Source organism: Marmota monax, unplaced genomic scaffold, assembly GCF_021218885.2.
Source record: "Marmota monax isolate L192 unplaced genomic scaffold, Marmota_monax_Labrador192_F-V1.1 WCK01_AAM20220418_F8-fsc00118, whole genome shotgun sequence".
Lineage (NCBI taxonomy): Eukaryota > Metazoa > Chordata > Mammalia > Rodentia > Sciuridae > Marmota > Marmota monax.
This window is the reverse complement of record NW_026695231.1, coordinates 7119080-7138692: the sequence shown is the minus strand read 5'-3', so window position 1 is coordinate 7138692 and position 19613 is coordinate 7119080. Positions and strand designations below refer to the sequence as shown.

Here is a 19613-nt window from a genome sequence, read left to right as displayed (position 1 = left end):
TGTTACGTTTATCTACCTAGATTCCTAGATCATCTAATTTAACTAACTTACTTGACAAGTTAAGCAACAAGTCTAGCAAAATTAAGAGATTTGCCCAGGGTAACATACAAGTTTGGATCCCATTTTCTTTTCTGAGTATATACTTTATTTAATTACAGTCATAACTGATTAATTGTTGGTTCCATTCTGAAGGTGCATTTTTCCCTCTGCCTTATTTGTATTCTGATTCTTCTAAATGTCATAAAGCTTAAAATATAAAGAATGTTTTTTAACTATTTACTTTTACATTCTACAGACCAAGACCTGCTTTTTTAGTTGTTTCAAGTTGGTTACTCCTTCCTATTACCGGTTCTCAGGTCTTTTTTTAAAGTTTTTTTTTAATAATTTTATTTTTTACTTTTATTTTATTTTTTGGAGACAAGATGAATTTGTTTTGTTTTGGTACCAGGGATTGAACACAGGGGTGCTTAACCACTGAGTTACATCCTCAGCCTGTTTTTGTTTTTAAGGTAGGGGTCTCCTTAAGTTGCATAGGGGTTAAATGCCATTTTAGATTCCAGGTATCCAAAATTGAATCCATAGAATGGATTCTATAATTTGAGATAAGTGTAATTCTAACTAAGGCATCCAAGAGTGTACTGTTGCTCAAGTTAACTAGAATTTTTTCTAAGTGTGGGGTGTATTTGTTTTCTGTCTTTGTGTTTATAGGTTGATCACTGGTTGGAATTTAGCACTACAAAATTGTCTTCGTGTAATTTGTTTGCTTCTGCAATCAGTGAGCTCAATCATTGCCTATCTCTGAGAACATATTTAGTTGGAAACTCCATGACCTTAGCAGATTTATGTGTTTGGGCCACTCTAAAAGGTATCAAGAATTTCTCTTAAAAAATTCTGTTTTAATCATTAAATATTGTTTTGGATAAGTACATGTATTTTTGTGTTTCTGTATATGTGTGCATAATGTTTAGGTAGTACTTTTTTTTTTTAATACTTTAGTTTGTTTATTTATTTATTTATTTTTTATGTGTGCTGAGGATCGAACTCAGGGCCTCGCACATGCTAGGTGAACACTTTACTGCTGAGCCACAACCGCAGCCCTAGGTAGTACTTTTATGACTTTTTCAGAGGAGTGAGTGCTCCATCTATTTCTGTACAATATGGGAATTTCCTGTACTCTGTCCTTGGGGGTCATCTGTCTCACTAATCCCTCTTGCCTTTGGAGGTGTCTTTGTTCCTGTTTAAGAAGCCTTATCCCATTTCTGGTCAGTACTTGTCCTACCTCCACCATTACTTGACTCTGGACACTTGTCTCTCATTTGAAAAAATATTTACTGCTAGTAGGACTGTTAGAAGTGGGTGGATAGTGAGGTAGTTTGGACTGTTATTCTTCTGGCAGGACACTATTTTTCTTTTTTTGTTTTTCTCCTATGTTGTTGATGGAACACAGGGCCTAGGCAAGTACTCTACTGCTAAGTTTCATCCCCAACACTTACTTCCTCCTCGCGAATGTAACAGATAGAAATATATTCTTAGGAACTTGGAAAGTCAATTTATTGAAAAAAACAGACAACTTTTCATGAGGTTCAATTGATATATAAAACACTTACTTAAATTGTATAATTTGGTAAATATTAACATGATATACACCTGTGAAACCATCATCACAGTCAAGATAATGGAATATAACCAACACCCCACAGAGTTGCAGAAATTTAGAGACAAACCTCTGCAGTTCCCTTGAGTTTAGGAAATAGACTAGAGTTTGGGGAAAGGAATTTATAGAAGCAAGAAAATATAAGATGGTTTGGTCAGCCATGTATTCCAGATTTTAAGGAGGTAAATGCCAAAGTAAATAATTCTGGAATGAACTTAGGCTTTCATGACATAAGATCACTTATGGAACTAGGCCAGAGGGGAGTTAGCACCTTTAAAAAATAAAACTTTGGGGGCTGGGGTTGTGGCTCAGTGGTATAGCATCGTCTAGCACATGCGAGGCGCTGGGTTCAATCCTCAGCACCACATAAATAATAAATAAATAAAATAAAGGCATGTGTCCATCTACAACTAAAAAAAATATTTTAAAAATATTTTAAAAAATGAAATAAAATTTTGATTGTGTAAGTGACCACAGAGAAGCCAAAATGATTACATAGGGACATATGAGCATGCTTTGCAAAAGTACATCATATATGAGAGAAAACATGGATTATTGAGGATGACATAGGGTGATGTGATGATAATTTGTGGGAGTCTTTGATTTATTAAAGCTTAAGGTGGATTAATTTTATTATCAATCTGTGTATAACCATGAACAAAATCATCAGTATAATTAATTGAAACAGGGTTAAATAGTAAGTAGTACTAGGAATTTAACCCAGGGACACTGAAATACATTCCCAGTCCTTTTTATTTGTATTTTGAGACAGGGTCTCCTTAAGTTGCTGAGGGTCTCACTAAATTGCTGAAGCTAACCTCAAACTGGTGATCCTCCTGCCTTAGGCTCTCAGTTCACTGGAATTATAAGCATGTAGCTATGTGTATTTAATAGAAATTTACCAGGTAGGGAGGAAGGATAATGGGATTGATGAGATACAAAGGGAACTTGAATTTTGTTATTTTCTTTAAAAAACCCTGAATACAGTAGGGCAAAATATTTGGGTTATGGTACATGCATAGGCGTTATTTATGTTCTCTACTCTTTTGTGCTTTAAACTTCCTCAAAATTAAATTGTTATAACAATAACCAACATAAAATGAAGGTCTATTTTAATTGAACTGAACTTTTTCATGACGTTTTTGCCTATTGTGAATTTTGACCTAGTATTCATGAAAGAGATGTAATATTCTATAATTCTGTTAGGATTGTAGCTTTTTAATGTTAATGACTTAAGTAAATTTTTCCATCAGTGTCTTTTTAATATTATACTTGAGGAAACACTATTTCTTGATTTTATTGTTTTCTGCAGTTGATACACTTAAAACTTTAGTTATGAAACGAAGCATTTATTTTGACAATGCATGTGTTGAGGGAGTAAAGGCAGGATCTAATATTAGAGAACTTCAGTGAATTGAACTGAAAAAAAATTTGTAATGGTTTTGTGAATTCTATAAAATATATAAAAGTATAAGAAAACATTTCCACATATATCCACATTTTAAAAGCTTCATTAGGGCTGGGATTGTGGCTCAGCGGTAGAGTACTTGCCTAATGAGTGCGAGGCCCTGGGTTCGATCCTCAGCACCACATAAAAACAAATAAAATAAAAGCATTGTGTCCAACTACAATTTAAAAATGAATATATTTTTTAAAAGCTTCATTATAGAAACACAACTTTAAGTTGCATTTACTTAAATTAACCATGATTAGAATTTTGGTTTGAATCTGAAGTTTTATTAAATTATGTTTGTTATTAGGAAATGCTTCATGGCAGGAACAATTGAAACAGAACAAAACTCCAGTTCATGTAAAACGTTGGTTTGGCTTTCTTGAAGCCCAGCAGGCCTTCCGGTCAGTAGGTGCCAAGTGGGATGTTTCAACAAACAAAGATAGAGTGGTAAGCGTTTTTTTAATGCTAACATTTTGGTCTGAGACCCTAGTTTTGAAAATATAGTTATTTCTACTGATGATAAAGCTTCTAAGAAGTAGCTAACATCATTGTCTTGGTTTGATTCAACTGTTCAATTACATAAAGCCCTAATCTTTATATGTCTGAAAGATTGTGATGATACAATGTGTATTCCTTAGGCATCCAAACTCCATATAATTGAAATCTCATTTTTATTTTGTTTTGTTTTGTGCTGGTGATTGAACCTAGGGCCTTGTTCATGCTTCTACCACTAAGCTACATCCACAGCTCCCATCCTCAGTATTTTACAACTGTGCCATCTTTTTTTTCTCCTGAATATTCTGTTCTCAGTTTTGAAAACCATTGCCCATTGGATCCTGAGATTCTTCAGAGCCTTTTTGTTGATTCTGTAAGGGGATGTGGCATAGAGAATATAGGGAAAAAATCCCCTTCTCCAGAATCTGCTTAGTGTTTTACTTACTTTCCAAGGTCTAGCTTGGTTTTTTCGTCCTTTTAAATTTCCCATTGATCCTAGATACTGTTAACTAATTCACCTGAGTGCGTCAGTGGCACCCTGTACATGTTGATATTGCTTGTGTTTGGTTTTATTTATTTCTTTCATCAGATTTTGAGTCCTCAGGTGCAAGGATGATGTACTAGTCATAATTTTGCTCATAACCAGTGTCATGTCTGATAAATGAGTATTTGTTGAATGGATGTATTCTTAAACATTTAACCAGACAACTTTTTGTTGTTAAGAATATTCTGTTTTTTTAGGCACCTGAGAAAAAACAAGATGTTGGGAAATTTATTGAGCTTCCTGGTGCAGAAATGGGAAAGGTTACCGTCAGGTTTCCTCCAGAGGCTAGTGGGTAAGAAAGTACAGCTCATATTTATCATTAAATATTTTTAGTGAAGTAGCTTTAAAACAGTTATTAAATGTTTTATTAATAGGTTGATATAGAATGACATAAGTTATATTTTAATTGTGAGAGTTAACATTCTTAACATTTTTATGGCTTCTGAATTATTAACAGCTAGTATTTATTTAGTTCATAGTCAGCTTATAGTTTTTATTACAGTAATAGTTGACATTTTTATTTTCTTCCAGAGTTTATTTATTTTTCTAGTGCTGGGGATTGAACCCAGGCCCCTGTCTAGGCAAGTGCTCTACCACAGAGGTATACCCCTAACCCACCTTGTTTTTGTTTGTTTTTGAGATAGGATCTCACTAAATTGCCCCAGCTGGTTTGGAAGTTATGATTCTGTATCAATTTTCTGAGTAGCTGGGATTATAGGCACATGCCACCACACCCAGCTCTCGCCCAGATTTTTAAATACAAATCAAGAAAATGCCTATAAAAGAAGGTTTAAATTTTCTTTGTATTTCAGATGGTGATGGGGTTGGCTTTTATTAAATAAGGATTTCTATTTATATCCTGAGCAATGCTTTTAGTTAATGATAGAAGTTACAGTAGCATTCCCCTCCACCCCAATAAATGAAGAGTCGTCCTGAAATACTCACTCCTACCCAATTCTGAAATTCTAGGCACACATAGAAAGTAATGTTTGAATTGCTCATGAGGGGAAAAAACTGTTCTAGTTGTTGGCTACAACCTGGGAGTGACTCAGGCCTAGCTCAACAATCCTTAAAGCTACAGAGACACTCTGTCTTTTCACATCTGCATTCCAATATTTTTTATTCCCCCTGCAGCAGGGATTCAGCCCAGGGGCACTCAACCACTGAGCCATATCCCCAGCCCTTTTTATGTATTATTTATTTAGAGACAAGGTCTCACTGAGTTGCTTAGGGCCTCACTAAGTTGCTAAGGCTGGTTTTCAACTCTTGATCCTACTGCCTCAGCCTCCCAAATTGCTGGGATTACAGGTTTGTGTCACCATGCTGGACCTGCATTCCAATTTGGAGCACACTGGTTAAGCTTCGTAATAGGGTTCTTCCGTTGATATTAATATTATAAAATATGTCTTACTAAAGCTGTTAGCCTCACTTAGAAACTTAGCCTTTTAAAGTATTATGCAATATTTTGTTAAATAAGATGATTTTTTTTTCCAAATTTAGTTTAATTTCAGATTGTGTATTCTGTAGCCAATTCTTTCCCTCCTGTGGTAAATGTAGATAATAGAATCCGACAGATAAGGAAAGAAATTTTCTGTCATTATTATTTCTTGGGCTAGTAAGCTGTTTGTGTTTATATATTTAACAATATAAGATTCGTAATATTTTATTTTATAAATGAATATGTTTATTTAAATTATGACAATCTCAGAGACCATGCTCTCAGCCTAATAAAGTTTAGGGATTTGAAATATAAATCAATATCCAGTTTTTCTTAATATTCATCATTTTGGTTATATTCCCTTATACTGCCTAAGAGTTCTATGTCTTATATGAAAGCCAGAAGACTTGTCTTTGCCTTTAGTCTTACTCTTAGCTAACACAAATGTTCCAGATACTACCAAGTATTTTACGTACTTATTATCCGTATGTGCATATACTACCAAGTATTTCTCATAAAAATAAATCATTAATCCTAAAACCCCTGTGAGGAAGGCACTGTTATAATCTCTGTTTTACAGATGGTTTCATAAAGTGATTAATAAGATGTTTTAGTAACTTGTCAAACCTACACCATTTGGCTTCAGAGTCCAAGCAACTGATGATCATGCTGCTTGTGTTTGTTATGAGTGGTAGAATCCTAATTCTGCATCACTACTAACTCATGTACTTACTTTCTTTAGCTCTTATGACACAGGTTTTCTTTTGAGCTGATTATTTGAGTTGTTTTGTGAATATTTTATAATCCTACTAGCTTTCTTGAGGTTTGGGAATTGTTAGAATGGCATGCATTATTTTAGAGTCACGTAACTTTATTTAAGCACAAGCTGTGATTTCATTTCATTGTTCCCCTGCCCCCACCTTTTTTTTTTTTTTGGTGGTAGGCATTTAACCTAGGGCCTCATGTATTTGTCTGCATTGACTTTTGCATATAAAGCCTTCTTAAAATTAAATAGTTGATCTGTAATGCTGTATGAATTTTTTAAAGACTGATTGATTTAAAGAATAATGCAGAGACATACAAGGGATTGTATTTTTCCCTCCTATATTGGATATCAACTTAGATTAAAAATGTACTGTGTAATTAGTGACTGTCTTAAACAGTGTGACTGCTGCTACAATTTATCGGTTGAAACTAATAAAAATTGGGGAAAGCTAATTATTTAAACTACTTCATGCCTTGTTTTTTGCCCAGTTGAATGTATTTTTAACACAAGTGTTACAGGATGTTGTTTTTGACCCACAACACTGATAGAAGAGATTGATCAATAATGCCTCTGATTCCTTATCATTGTCAGCTGCCTATAGGAACAGAATGGTATTTTCATAGATTTGGATTCATAGAGTATTAATGCTAGGGTGAGACTTATCACTTAGTTAAAATCTTTTTATTGGCATTTGAAAAAACTAAAGCCTAAAGAAGTAAAGTGGCTTTTCTTTGGATTCCTAATTCTCATTTACTCTCTGATTTAGCTGTCATGATGCAGTGATAGTGTCAGAGGTGCTGTTCTTTAGTGGGTATTAGGTGGGTATCCAGTTCCCAGTAGCAACAGATCTTATTAAAAATACACTACCAGGTAGCATTGGCAACAGTTTTGGAAGCAGTTTTCCTCTAACTGAATGACCGTTCCTTTTGAGAAACATAAAAATATTTTCTTTATGGTTGTAATGTTTGTAAATGTTTTTCCCTTTGTCAGCTTTTGCATATGAAGTTGTTTCTTATGATTATAAATGTTGTAGTCTTTTGTCTCTGTTAGGCTCAGATTTTTATCATAGTACTCCTTAGAAAATGATTGAAGTACCAATTAGAAAGGTTGTTGTTTAGTTCTCCTCAAAAAGGTTAAGTTTAAGTATTTAGTTAAAACTTGTTAATGAGTTTCTTTGTGAAATGTTTTTGTTTTAGTTACTTACACATTGGGCATGCAAAAGCTGCTCTTCTGAACCAGCACTACCAGGTTAACTTTAAAGGGAAACTGATCATGAGATTTGATGACACAAATCCTGAAAAAGAAAAGGAAGATTTTGAGAAGGTAATTAAAAGTGTAGATGACCTCTTTTTCAGAAAGTTCATTAAAAATAGAGGGTGACCTGATACCTTTATGGTATGAACATAAATTTTGTTTCATAGCTGCTTTTTACCTTTCATCTGTATGTTCCATATCCTAGACCTAAGTGAAGAAATGTTGAGTTCCCATACCAAAAATTTAATTTATTTTTCTCTCTCTAATCACTACAGAATTTACCTACATGCTATATTTTCCTGTGAGTACCAGTTTCACAGGAGGCAGGTTTCCTTTTTTGTCATATAATCTTAAGTTTATGAATAAAATGAATACTAAATAGATATTGGAAAATGTGGTTTTCTAGCCTCTTACGTCTTTATTCAGAAGAACTACAGAGGGGCAAATGATTGTCAGTATAACCAATAACAACCAGCTTTTCCAGAGTAAATTGAAAACTCCATCATTAGATCAGCTTTCCCAACTGGAAATTTGGAAGATCATATACTGAATATCTATCTCTCTCTTTTTTCTTTTCTGATCTAATGTCGTACAACTTCCATAACCATTTCCAGGCTGTTAAAGACTGATGGTGTTTTATGACGTGCTCAGAATGCAGTATCAAGGATTAAAATGCACAAGAAAGTGCAAGATGTACTAATGGTATCAAGGATTAAAATGCACAAGAAAGTGCAAGATGTACTAATGGTTATTTTGATTTCTTATTGCAGGTTATCTTGGAAGATGTTGCATTGTTGCATATCAAACCAGATCAGTTTACTTATACCTCAGATCATTTTGAAACTATAATGAAATATGCAGAGAAATTAATCCAAGAAGGGAAGGCTTATGTGGATGATACTCCTGCTGAGCAGATGAAAGCAGAACGTGAACAGAGGATAGAGTCCAAACATAGAAAAAACTGTAAGGCACATTTAGTATCTTATATTTTAATTGATATTCTTTTATTATGTTTCTTAAGTAGCACATGATTTCTTTTCTGTGAAAGATGCTGGTTTAAAACACTTTCAAAATTATGATTTGTACATTGATTAATCTCATTGAGATCTTTTTTCTTCATCATCTTTACATTCTTACTGCTTTTATTAGCATCACAGTTGCATATGAAGTGTCCATGCCTGTAATCTTTCTTATTACATACAGTCATTTGCAGTGCATTTATTTTATTTGAAGGATTTCTTCTGTAATATTCTATAGTTCTTTTAAATTAAATAATTAACATTTGTAGATACTTTTTTTTTTTTTTTTTTTTTTTTTTGATGGTGCTGGCCCTGATTGAGCTCAGGGACACAATACCATTTCTAAAATGTTTGATGATAATGCTTTTAGCACCCAAGTCTTTCTTTCAGTATGTGGATACATGTGAGTATAATATATAAGCTTAATGTTACCCTATATCTCTGAAATATCACATGACTGAAGAGCATACCTTTCTTACTCATAACTTGTGTCCTAAACTTCTAAACTGGGCTGTTTCATTTTGTAATTATGTTGCCAGAACTTCTGCAATGTTTAAATCTTGAATGTTACATTTGAGAAGTATAGTAAATTTAAATTATCATAGTAAGCCTTTTTTATCTACATTTTCAAAAAATGTTAACTAGACTTTTGAATCTATTTTGATTGTTGAGTATAGGTAAAATGTCTATGATGTCTTCAGAAGTTTCCAACAAGAAGGGTTATTTAAGAGTTCTTTCTTACAGTTGAGGGGTAGGCTTTCAATATTCTGATATAGGTAGGACTGTAGTCACTCAAGACATAGAGTCCTTTTTTCTGGAATTAAAACTTTCTTCTTTATTGTACACTTTTTTTCTGTCATCTCTCGTTTTCTCGGATCCAAGAGTTTCCTGCTTCTCATTGGGATGACTGAAGGGACTTACAGGGAGCCCACGGGCTCAGGCTCTCAGCCCGAGCCGTGTTCTTCAGACGGGCACGGGCTGCAGCGCCAACGCCTGTGGGCCCCAAGGGCCAGGCCAAACTTGCTCTGTCGTGTGGGCATGAGGCAGCAAAGGAAGAGAATGTTTCTACTTTAAAGGCACAGTGTTAAGTTTGGGTGGGGAAGAAGACAAGGGCTTGACCAGTTGTGCCATGAATGGAAAATAAGAAATATCAAATGAGAAAAACCTCTTCTCTTATCCTTAATTTCTGCTGTATCAGGAAATGGGTTGACTTTATCCTTTCAACATATTTAGAGTGTATTTTCTATTTTGTCAGATAACTTTCATAAGGAAATGTTCTTGGTGTCAGATATTTTAACTCTTAACAATGTGTTTAAACCAAGGGAGCATGTTTTATAATATAAAATGAAAATTTGCGTTGAATTACAAAGTAATTTTATTTCAACCAAATTAGTAATTAATACATTATATAAACTGTAATATAACTATCATTTTATAGCTGTTGAGAAGAATCTACAAATGTGGGAAGAAATGAAAAAAGGGAGCCAGTTTGGTCAGTCTTGTTGCTTGCGAGCAAAAATTGACATGAGTAGTAATAATGGTTGCATGAGGGACCCAACTCTTTATCGCTGCAAAATTCAACCACACCCAAGAACTGGGAACAAATACAAGTAAGTGAATTTCTTTCCATATTGCTAGATAGCCTTCTGGCTTTTGCTTTGATTTACCCTATAAACATGGAATAGATGTAGAAAAGTCAGGAAATCAGGATCTTTTTTTATCCATAGATTAAGCTGCAAGCCTTTTAAAAAGGCTCATGTGTTAAAGTTATTTCATAGGTCACTTTATCTATACAAGTGTTTGAGTCTGCCTAAATTTGCTTTTCATGTATTGATTGGGTAGGTATACTGTGGTGTATATCTTTAGATGAAGATTTTTCTCTTTTTGTAATAAATTCTGATTTTGCTAGGCATAAGGTGACTTAGAAAAGTGATGGTATAAAAATATACTGAAATGTGAACAATATAAGAAAACAATTTTTTTTCAAGTGTTTATTTTTACTGTGTAGGTTTTCAAAGTAACAGGGTTTTTTGTTGTGAGAATGTGTGTATCTGTGTGTCTGTGTGTGTCCCCTACACTAGGGATGGAACCCAGGGCAGTGCTCTTCCACTGAATATACATTTTCAGTATCAAAAATTGCAACCATGTGTGAGTTTTTTGAAAATAGCTGCCACTCTTCCCAGCCCTGATTCTCCTCAAGGTTTCCTTTGTAGTATAATGTAATGGTTTCTTAACTTGTGTCTTAAAAACTTAGAAGATAATATAATAATATCTCTTTAAAAGTTGAGTTTTATTCTGTCACATTTTAAGCAGAATGGTAATTAACCTAATAATTTTCTTTCTTTCTTTTTTTAAACTTACAAAACACTGTTCTACTCCCATTTTGTTATGTTGTTATTGTATGCTTGTGTGTGTGTGTGTGTTGGGGGGGTGATTGGGATTGAACCCAGGGCCTTGGGGGTATTAGGCAAGCAACTGAGTTACATCCCCAGCTGTAAAATACTGTTCTTGAATACACTTAACTACAGCACTGTTAAGACCTTTAGGTATCTGTTAGAGGGATTATTAAAAAATATTCAAAACCTAAATTCTTTCAGAGCTGTCATAAATATTGTATATTGGTTCCTACCATGTTTTATATTGGTCATTATAGAAATATGATTTTAGAATTTGCCAAGCCAATACCCAATTGTGTATTAACTTACAAATTTGCTTTTTAATTTGAATGTTGAGTTGGGCTACTGACTTATCTCCCATCATCCCCAGTACTGGGGATTAAACCTAGGGGCACTTTTCCATTGAACTACATCCCTGGTCTTTTTATTTTGAGATAGAGTCTCACTTAATTACCAAGGTGGGCCTCAAACTTGTAATTCTCCTGCTTCAGCCTCTGGAAGGAATTACAGGCATGCACTACTGCACCCAGCAGACCATTGTTTTCAAAAGCTGATAATGTTTTGTTATATTTTGAGTTATGAGTCATAAATCTGTTTTTAAGAAACTCTTATAATGTATGTTTTAGATTTGTATTGCTGCTTGTAAATACTTTTTCTGACAAGGGTAAAATATTGCATGTTGATTTTTAAACATTCTCTTTTTTTCCCCCTAGTGTTTATCCTACATATGATTTTGCCTGCCCCATAGTTGACAGCATTGAAGGTGTTACACATGCCCTGAGAACAACAGAATATCATGACAGAGATGAGCAGTTTTATTGGATTATTGAAGCTTTAGGAATAAGAAAACCATATATTTGGGAATATAGTAGACTAAATCTTAACAACACAGTGCTGTCCAAAAGAAAACTCACGTGGTTTGTCAACGAAGGACTGGTTGACGGATGGTACGTTTAATATTACCTAGAATTGACAAAGAAACAAAAGACCTATACCAGTGATTTTCTTTTTTTTTTTTTTTTACCTGCTTTAGATCTGGAAGGTGGTATAATAAACCTATAGGATTCCTGACTCATACCTTCATTTCAACTAGTACATTAGGGCTTCCCCTCCTTGTTTTAATGCTGCAAACTTGGATGCCTACTGTGGACCAGGACACATGGGAATGAAATACATACATGAGGTCATATCCTCTACAGAACTCACAAGAGTTCTAGGAAAGTTTTTAATAGAAAAGTGGTTTTGATTTTATTTCTTTGTAGATCTGATTACCATTTTCTACATTGCTATGACTCTGAGATTTTTCATTCACAGAAGCCAAAATACTCCTGAGGTAAGGTAAGGATATAAATGGTCTCTGCCTCAGGTGAGAACCCATCTTATTGGTGAAGCAATTCCCAAAAGATTCAGACGTAGAAAGAGTTTTAAATTTCTGTAGCATATTAGTGTATTCCACATGGAATTCTTTTTTTTTTTTCCCCCGGTGCTGGGGATTGAACCCATGGTCTTGTGCACACGAGGCAAGCACTCTACTAATTGAGTAGAGTGTTTGAGCTGTATCCCCAGCTCCCTAAGAAAGATAAGTATAAAAATGAAAGTGATTTTATATCCATGTATCTTTGTTATTTATTTGTTTGTTTGTTTGTTTGTTTTTTGGACTGGGGATCAGACCCATGGCCTCTTATATTCTAGGCGAGCACTCTACCACTGAGCTATATCCCTAGGCCATTTTTATTTTATATTGAGATGGGGTCTCATTAAGTTGTCCAGGATGGTGTTGAGCTCTCTATCCTCTTGTCTTAGTCTCCTGAGTAGTTGATTATAGGTGTATGTTACCACGTTAAGCCTAGCCAGGTATTTGTAAAAGAAGCCTGGTTATCGTATTTAAAAAGTCTAAAAAAAATTCTTTTTAACCTACATTAACAAAGAAAATTTTTTTTTGGTGGGGGGGCGTGGTGCTCACAATTGACCCAGGAATGCTTTACCATTTTTTTGAGACGGGGGCTCATCAAGTTGCTTAGGGTCTCACTGAGTTGCTGAGACTGGCCTCAAACTTTGAATCTTCCTACTTTTAGCCTCCTGACCTGCTGTGATTATAGGCATGCAGCACTAAGCCCAGCGTAGGTTAACAAAAATTTGTTTATTAGCTTATGTTAGTATCAACATGCTGGTGACCAAGTTGCAAAATATATATTTTTTACTTTTTTACTATGGAGCTGAAAAAAGGCAGGTTTATCTTGGACCCCATACAAAATATGCTATTTCAAACTTAGTGAGGTTTGGAAATGCCTGCAGAATATCAGTTACCTACATATACATTCTTACATGTGTATTTATACACAGATGGCATATCATTTCTGATTCTCATGGTCATATGTAGAATTGAACTTTGAATATTTGTTAAATAAAACCAAATGAAGATGTATTAATGCGTGTGTTTTCCTTCTTTGAAAGTAATCAATATTTCATCATTGTATTTTTTAGTATTTTTTAGTTGTAGATGGACACGATATCTTTATTTATCTTTAAGGATCAAACCCAAGGCCTCACATGCTAGGCAAGTGCTTTACCACTGAGCTACAACCCCAGCCCTCTTATTTTTTTTGGAAATGTACTTTTGCTATTTCCAGAAATGCATTTATTTTATAACAACATGTAACTAGAAAGTAGTTTTTCTCTTTCATGGACTTGGGTGCATTGATACTGAAATCTCTCCAATGACTGTAACCAATTCTTAGACCAAATATTTAATAAGCTGAATACAATTTATAATTCAATAAGTATCTTCTATTCTCTGTATCTGCACATTGAAAAGAAGAAACAAACTTGGTATTTAAAAATTATACATATTTTCCAGGGATGACCCAAGGTTTCCCACAGTTCGTGGTGTACTAAGAAGAGGGATGACAGTTGAAGGACTGAAACAGTTTATTGCTGCTCAAGTGAGTTTTGGTTTCTTTTCTAGTGTCTGTTTGAATTCTCAAGTATCTCAGTTAATCTCCCTCTGGGTATTATTATCTTTGTTCTTTGTATTCCCTATTTATGCCTTATGTTACAAGGGCAGAAATTTTACAAAGGGAGTAAGTTTAGCACATATTTATAATAGTGGAAAATTGGTAATGGCCTAAATTCCTAAGCTAGTATTAGACAAAGGCAGCTGAAATCTTTTACTCAGTAAAATACACGATGTTGACTGAGCAGTCTGTAAACTGAGCTTTGACAAAAACTGTTCAAAGGTAACAATTTAAATTTGAAAATATTAGAGTTTATTTTTTTCTAAACATGAGCTTGACTTTAAGTAAAAAACAATTCTACTTAATAATATTTATTCTTAACTTTATTATTGTTTTTCAAGGGCTCCTCACGTTCAGTTGTAAACATGGAATGGGACAAAATCTGGGCATTTAACAAAAAGGTACATGCTTAACTCTCAGTTCTTTTTCCTCCTGCCTAACTCAAGTAATGTATATATGTAGAATTCATTAGTGTGCATATGGTAGAGAAAAATTTGTGAAGAGTATTGTCATTTTGCAGACTTTCAGGAAAATGGAATGTTTTCCTTTTTTAAATAACTACTCCAGCAAGTACCAATAATTGAAACAAACTTGGAGGTCAGGGAAATGATAGTAGTTTTTTCCTTAAATCTTTTATGAACACTTTGCATTTCATTTTTCTGCTTTCAAGCTGCGAGCACTCTGTAAGAAGGTATTACTTAATGCTTTTATTTGCCTTATTTAAATATAGCTTCTAGCATATTACATGTTATGACCTGAGATGTTATACAGCTTCGAAGCACAATCACATTTATATAAAAGACTTGTTCATACAAATACACTGAAAATGCATTATTCCTAGTTTTATAAAATGTGTCCTCTTGTCTTAATGACAAAGGGAAGCCTTGACTAACTTCATTCTGCTGTTCCCTTGTGTGGTTTAGAGGACATAAGAGTTTTGAAATTACATTTTTTATTGAGTTGTTTTGAAGGTTTATTAATGGTAATTTCTGTGTCTTATTGAATGTAGCTATTTTTTTAAAAAAAAGACTTTGTTTAACTGAAAAATCAAATGAGGAATATTGCATATTGACATTGTTAATTACTAATTGGAAGCAGATGCTTGGACACTATAATAAGGCAAATCATTAAAAGTGCCATGTTTTAAACTTTGGTTTCTGTGATTGTGTTCTGTAAATTCTTTGTTGGGATTGCTGCTTGATTGTGCTTATGTCTTGTCTCAAGAAATAGTTGCTTGTCTTGCATGTGTCTTGAATTTATTTTATTTAGTCCTTTGTGTTTAGTCAATTTTTCAATCATAAAGGAATTATTAATTGGTTTTTTCTGTTGCTGCAGTTACTAATAAATCTGAATAGAATTACAGGCAAAGTTAACTTTGATACACCTTTTATTAATAATCCAATATTTAAGGATTTAAGTTTTGTGGGTGGGTACCAAGGATTTAATCTAGGCACGCTTTACCACTGAGCTATATTCCCACTACCCCTTTTTATTTTGAGACAGGGCTTCAATAAGTTGATGAGGCTTCCCTTGAACTTGTGATTCTCCTGTCTCAGCCTCCTGAGTCACTGGGATTACAAGCATGGGCCACCGTGTCCTGCCCAAAGATTTAAGTTTTAATCAAGTTATATATACTTGATTCAAATGTATGAAATATATTTCATTTAGATAATTCTGTAAGATCTGTTGAAGTTAAACAACATAATCCCCTGTCATTCCTTCCATTTTCTTTTTCTAGAGAAACACTTTCATTTCTCTTAGATAATTCTTTTGGCATTTATTGCCCCAATGAAATGAAATGCTATCGCTAAATGAAATGTTACTACTTTTGTTTTTAGTTTTTGGTGTGATCAGTTATCTTCTCATGATTGAATGTGAGGATTTAGGTCTCTTAATTTTTCTCATCACCTTTTGGTTTCCTCCATGGTTGATTTGTATCATTTTCCCCCTTATTTGTTTACTTTTCTCATTCTTTCTCAAAGTCAGTGGGTTTACTGAATTTCCTACCAAGATGCTCATGTATCTCTTGTGTTCTTTGAGTTTCATCATGAAAACATTTCTGCCAGGGTTTTTATGCTGTTTTGTTGGGATCTAGATTAGTGGCCTGTTTGCTTCTGAGACATAGCTGACTGTTCAGGTCTCTCTTTATTCCCTGGGAATTCCCTTTTCCCTGTAATGGTCTCCTGTTTTCTGGGTCTTCCCTCTTAGTTTTTTGTTTTTGTTTTTGTTTTGAGACCAGAGTCCATGTTGCTAAGCTGGTCTCAAAGTCCTGGACTCAAGCATTTCTTTTGACTTAGCCTCCTAGATAACTGGAACTATGCGTAGGAATATGCCACCAAGCGTAGCTATTCCTTTTTTTTTTGTACAAGAGATTTAGTAATCATTGAGCTATTTTTTTCTTTTTTTGTTTACCCTCTTGCTTTGCTTTTGTATACCCTCTGGTAGCTCCCTGAGAAGAGAAGTGTGAAATGAAGATTTTTGAGACCTTGCCAATAACCTGGTTTTTAATTTGAAATTTCATGATAGTATTCCCAGTTTGGGCATGTGGGTCCTGCTTTTGAAACTCATTCCTTAAATTCTGGGGATTTTTTTTTTTTTTTTTTTTTTACTTTTTTCTTTCTCTCAAGGACTTGTGCATGGGAAGCACATGCTGTACCACTGAGCTGTAACCTCAGCCCCTATCTAACTGTATTTTCTTTCTTCTCTCTGGAACTTTTCTTGTGCGTATTTTAGACCTCCTGGACTGGTCCTCTAATTTTATTTTCTCTCTTTACCTCCCTCTCTCTCCTTCTCCTTCTGTGTCTACCCCCATTGAACTCAGGCTATGTTGCGCAGACTGGCCTTGAACTTGTGATCCTCCTGCCTCTGTCCCCAGAGTAGCTGGGATTACAGGCTTTCACCACTATGTCTAGCTATCTTTAGTTTTATTAAGATTTAAATTTTTCAGTCCAGGCAGAAGAGTCACAGCTTTTAGGTGTTCATTTCAGACCTGTTAATATGTTTCTCTGAACCTATATTTACTGCTTCATGTAAAAAAATGTATGTTAGTATTTTAGTAGTGAAATAACAGTTTTCCCTGGTTCTCATCCCTCTCACCCCTTGCATCTGTCCCCAACTAATAAAGAATGTAGAAACTTATCTCCCTTGCCCTCAAAGAAGTAGTCTTACAATGAAAAATTGAAATAATCCCCAGAAATTAAACAGGAAGCTGTTCTGGTTGAAGTATATTAAGGAGTCTGGAGACCTACTCTGTTTAATCCCATGTACTTGGATACCTACCAGGACACCTCTTTGAAAACCGCTGAAGCAGAGACTTTTTTAGATTTATATAATTTTAGAGCAAAAAAGGACTTCTGAATCCAAGATTTGCCAGTCTTGCCTGGTCCTGACCATCCTTCACAATGCTTGCTTAAAACTAGATTTCCAGACTTTACTTCAGACAATGTTACCATAATTCTTTAGGTTTAAGTGGCCTGGGATTGTGCTCACAGTTGCCTCAGTGATTAGTCCACCACTGGAAACAGTCTTTTACTTTTTTTGTCAGCTGTGGAAAATGAGCTGCAGTGAACGGAACTAAGATAGGATTGTCTTGTAGCATCTTTAAAAAATTTTATATTGGTGGCTTAAATAATAAACTGAGTTGTCACAAATAAAATCTTGTATCGTTTTTACTTAGTAGAAGCTGAGAGAAGGAACCCGTAACTAGTAAGAATGACCTTTAAGCCTCTAGGAAAATTCAGGTAAACAGTAAAATCTAGCGAGACTAGATGTTAATTTAATATTGGCATATAATACAAGCAGAGAGGTGTAGCAGAAGAGGGAAATTTAAGTAGTACTTTTAAGCTTTGCATAAATGGTCTTCTGAGAATGAATTCTTTGAGTTTATTCAGAATTTCCATATTATTCAAAATACCTTCAAAGCAAAAGAAAAGCCAGTCTGACAATAGTAACAGTAAAAAATGTAAAACAAAAGAAAGTTTAATTAGCCATGCCACTTCCTGCACCCTTCTAAATGGTAGGGAAAACAAAAAACTAGTGCATTTGATTCTATATTTGCTTTTATCTGTATTTTCTTGCTAAAGGTTTTATATAGTATCTAAATATTAATTATGGTAATTGTTTATTATGGATAATTTTAATTTGAATAGTAACTGAGAGAAGTATGTAGACTTCTGAAGGGGTTACTCCTATTGTTTTTAGGTAGGAAAGATTATAGTGTAATAAGTATGACAGTTCATTCCATTATTCTGCAGATATTTGTTCCTTGCTAGGTACTGGAAATATAGTGGTTCTTATTGTTGTATACACAGGTTGAGTATCCTTTATCCAAAATGCTTGGAATCAGAAGTGTTTCAAATTTTGGATTTTCTGTCTGATTAGGGATTCCCAACCTGAATGTGCACATAGACCAATAGAATTATCTTGTTTATACTTTTAATCTAAAAAGTTGCCTTATTATAGTGATCAAATGTCGGTCTGCTTTTGATGGTAATGTGTTGCCTAATACCGAAGATAGTAAATTAAACTGAAAACAGAAATATCTATAGTCCCTTAAAATGGATTTCTCCAACAATACAAAATTGAAAATCACATTTACCTAAAGAGATTAATGTGTAATCCTACAAGATTTCTCCTACCTTCAAACACCAAATTTAAAGATTATTTTCAAAATATTTCTAGTATAATTAAGTTGGATTCTCTTCACTTGCCAATAGTTATTCTTGGGGAAGAAACTCTAAATCCTTTATGTTGTCTCGATTGATGATTGTTTTCTTTTTTTTCCGACTTGACAGTTAAATATTCAAAAAGATAAACAAAAAAAATTAGTAAATGCAGTAACAAAGCCAGTTAGTGTTCTTGTTCTGTTACTTATTTTATTTATGATACTTACAAAATATTTCAGTGTTTAATATGAAGATGTGTTTGTTGTAGGTTATTGATCCAGTGGCTCCACGATATGTTGCATTATTGAAGAAAGAAGTGATCCCAGTGAATGTCCTTGAAGCTCAGGAGGAGATGAAAGAAGTAGCCAAACACCCAAAGGTCACCCTACAGTTTTACTAATGTTTTCTCTCTTAAAAGAAGGAGCAAGATTATAAAAATAAAAATGTACTTTATGCAAGTAGCATGATTTGGGGATAATTTTCAATTTAGCATTACTTGTTAGGATTTGATGCCAATTGAAGCAAATCTTTCTGTAAGTTTCTTACTGGAGAAATTGATTCAACCACTGTATAATATGGCACAAAGCTGTTACATGCTTGGTGCTCATTTTTTATTCTGTAGAGATAAACATATTAGATAAAAAGAGATTCTTCCTGGAATCATTCTGAAAGATGAGATATTATAATTCACATTCTTTATTTGGAAGCTAAGATAATATTTTTTCTCTAGGTTGTTAATAGTACCTTTGTCTTTAAACCAAAACATTCAAAACACATACACACACACACTTTTCCTTTTTCTGGGGGTGATGGAACTGGGACACAAAATCAGGGCCTCACACATGATGGACAAATGTTTTAACACTGAGCTATGCCCCTGTCCCTTAGATCTGCTAATATTGAATCACAACTCCAG

General features: G+C 34.1%; 1 protein-coding gene across 2 annotated transcripts in view; it reads left to right on the top strand.

Annotated features, from left to right (window-relative positions):
- Eprs1 (glutamyl-prolyl-tRNA synthetase 1) overlaps positions 1 to 19613 on the top strand; it is a 73486-nt gene that overhangs the window by 7733 nt on the left and 46140 nt on the right. Inside the window, exons 4-14 of one of the 2 annotated variants that reach the window (XM_058577076.1) lie at positions 709 to 865; positions 3415 to 3554; positions 4344 to 4438; positions 7547 to 7673; positions 8375 to 8567; positions 10062 to 10233; positions 11733 to 11966; positions 13877 to 13961; positions 14375 to 14434; positions 14704 to 14724; positions 18966 to 19076. In XM_058577076.1, coding sequence (XP_058433059.1) covers positions 709 to 865; positions 3415 to 3554; positions 4344 to 4438; positions 7547 to 7673; positions 8375 to 8567; positions 10062 to 10233; positions 11733 to 11966; positions 13877 to 13961; positions 14375 to 14434; positions 14704 to 14724; positions 18966 to 19076 — 1395 coding nt within the window. The remainder of the gene's footprint in view (positions 1 to 708; positions 866 to 3414; positions 3555 to 4343; positions 4439 to 7546; positions 7674 to 8374; positions 8568 to 10061; positions 10234 to 11732; positions 11967 to 13876; positions 13962 to 14374; positions 14435 to 14703; positions 14725 to 18965; positions 19077 to 19613) is intronic. The other variant, XM_046438390.2, reaches the window with a different exon arrangement.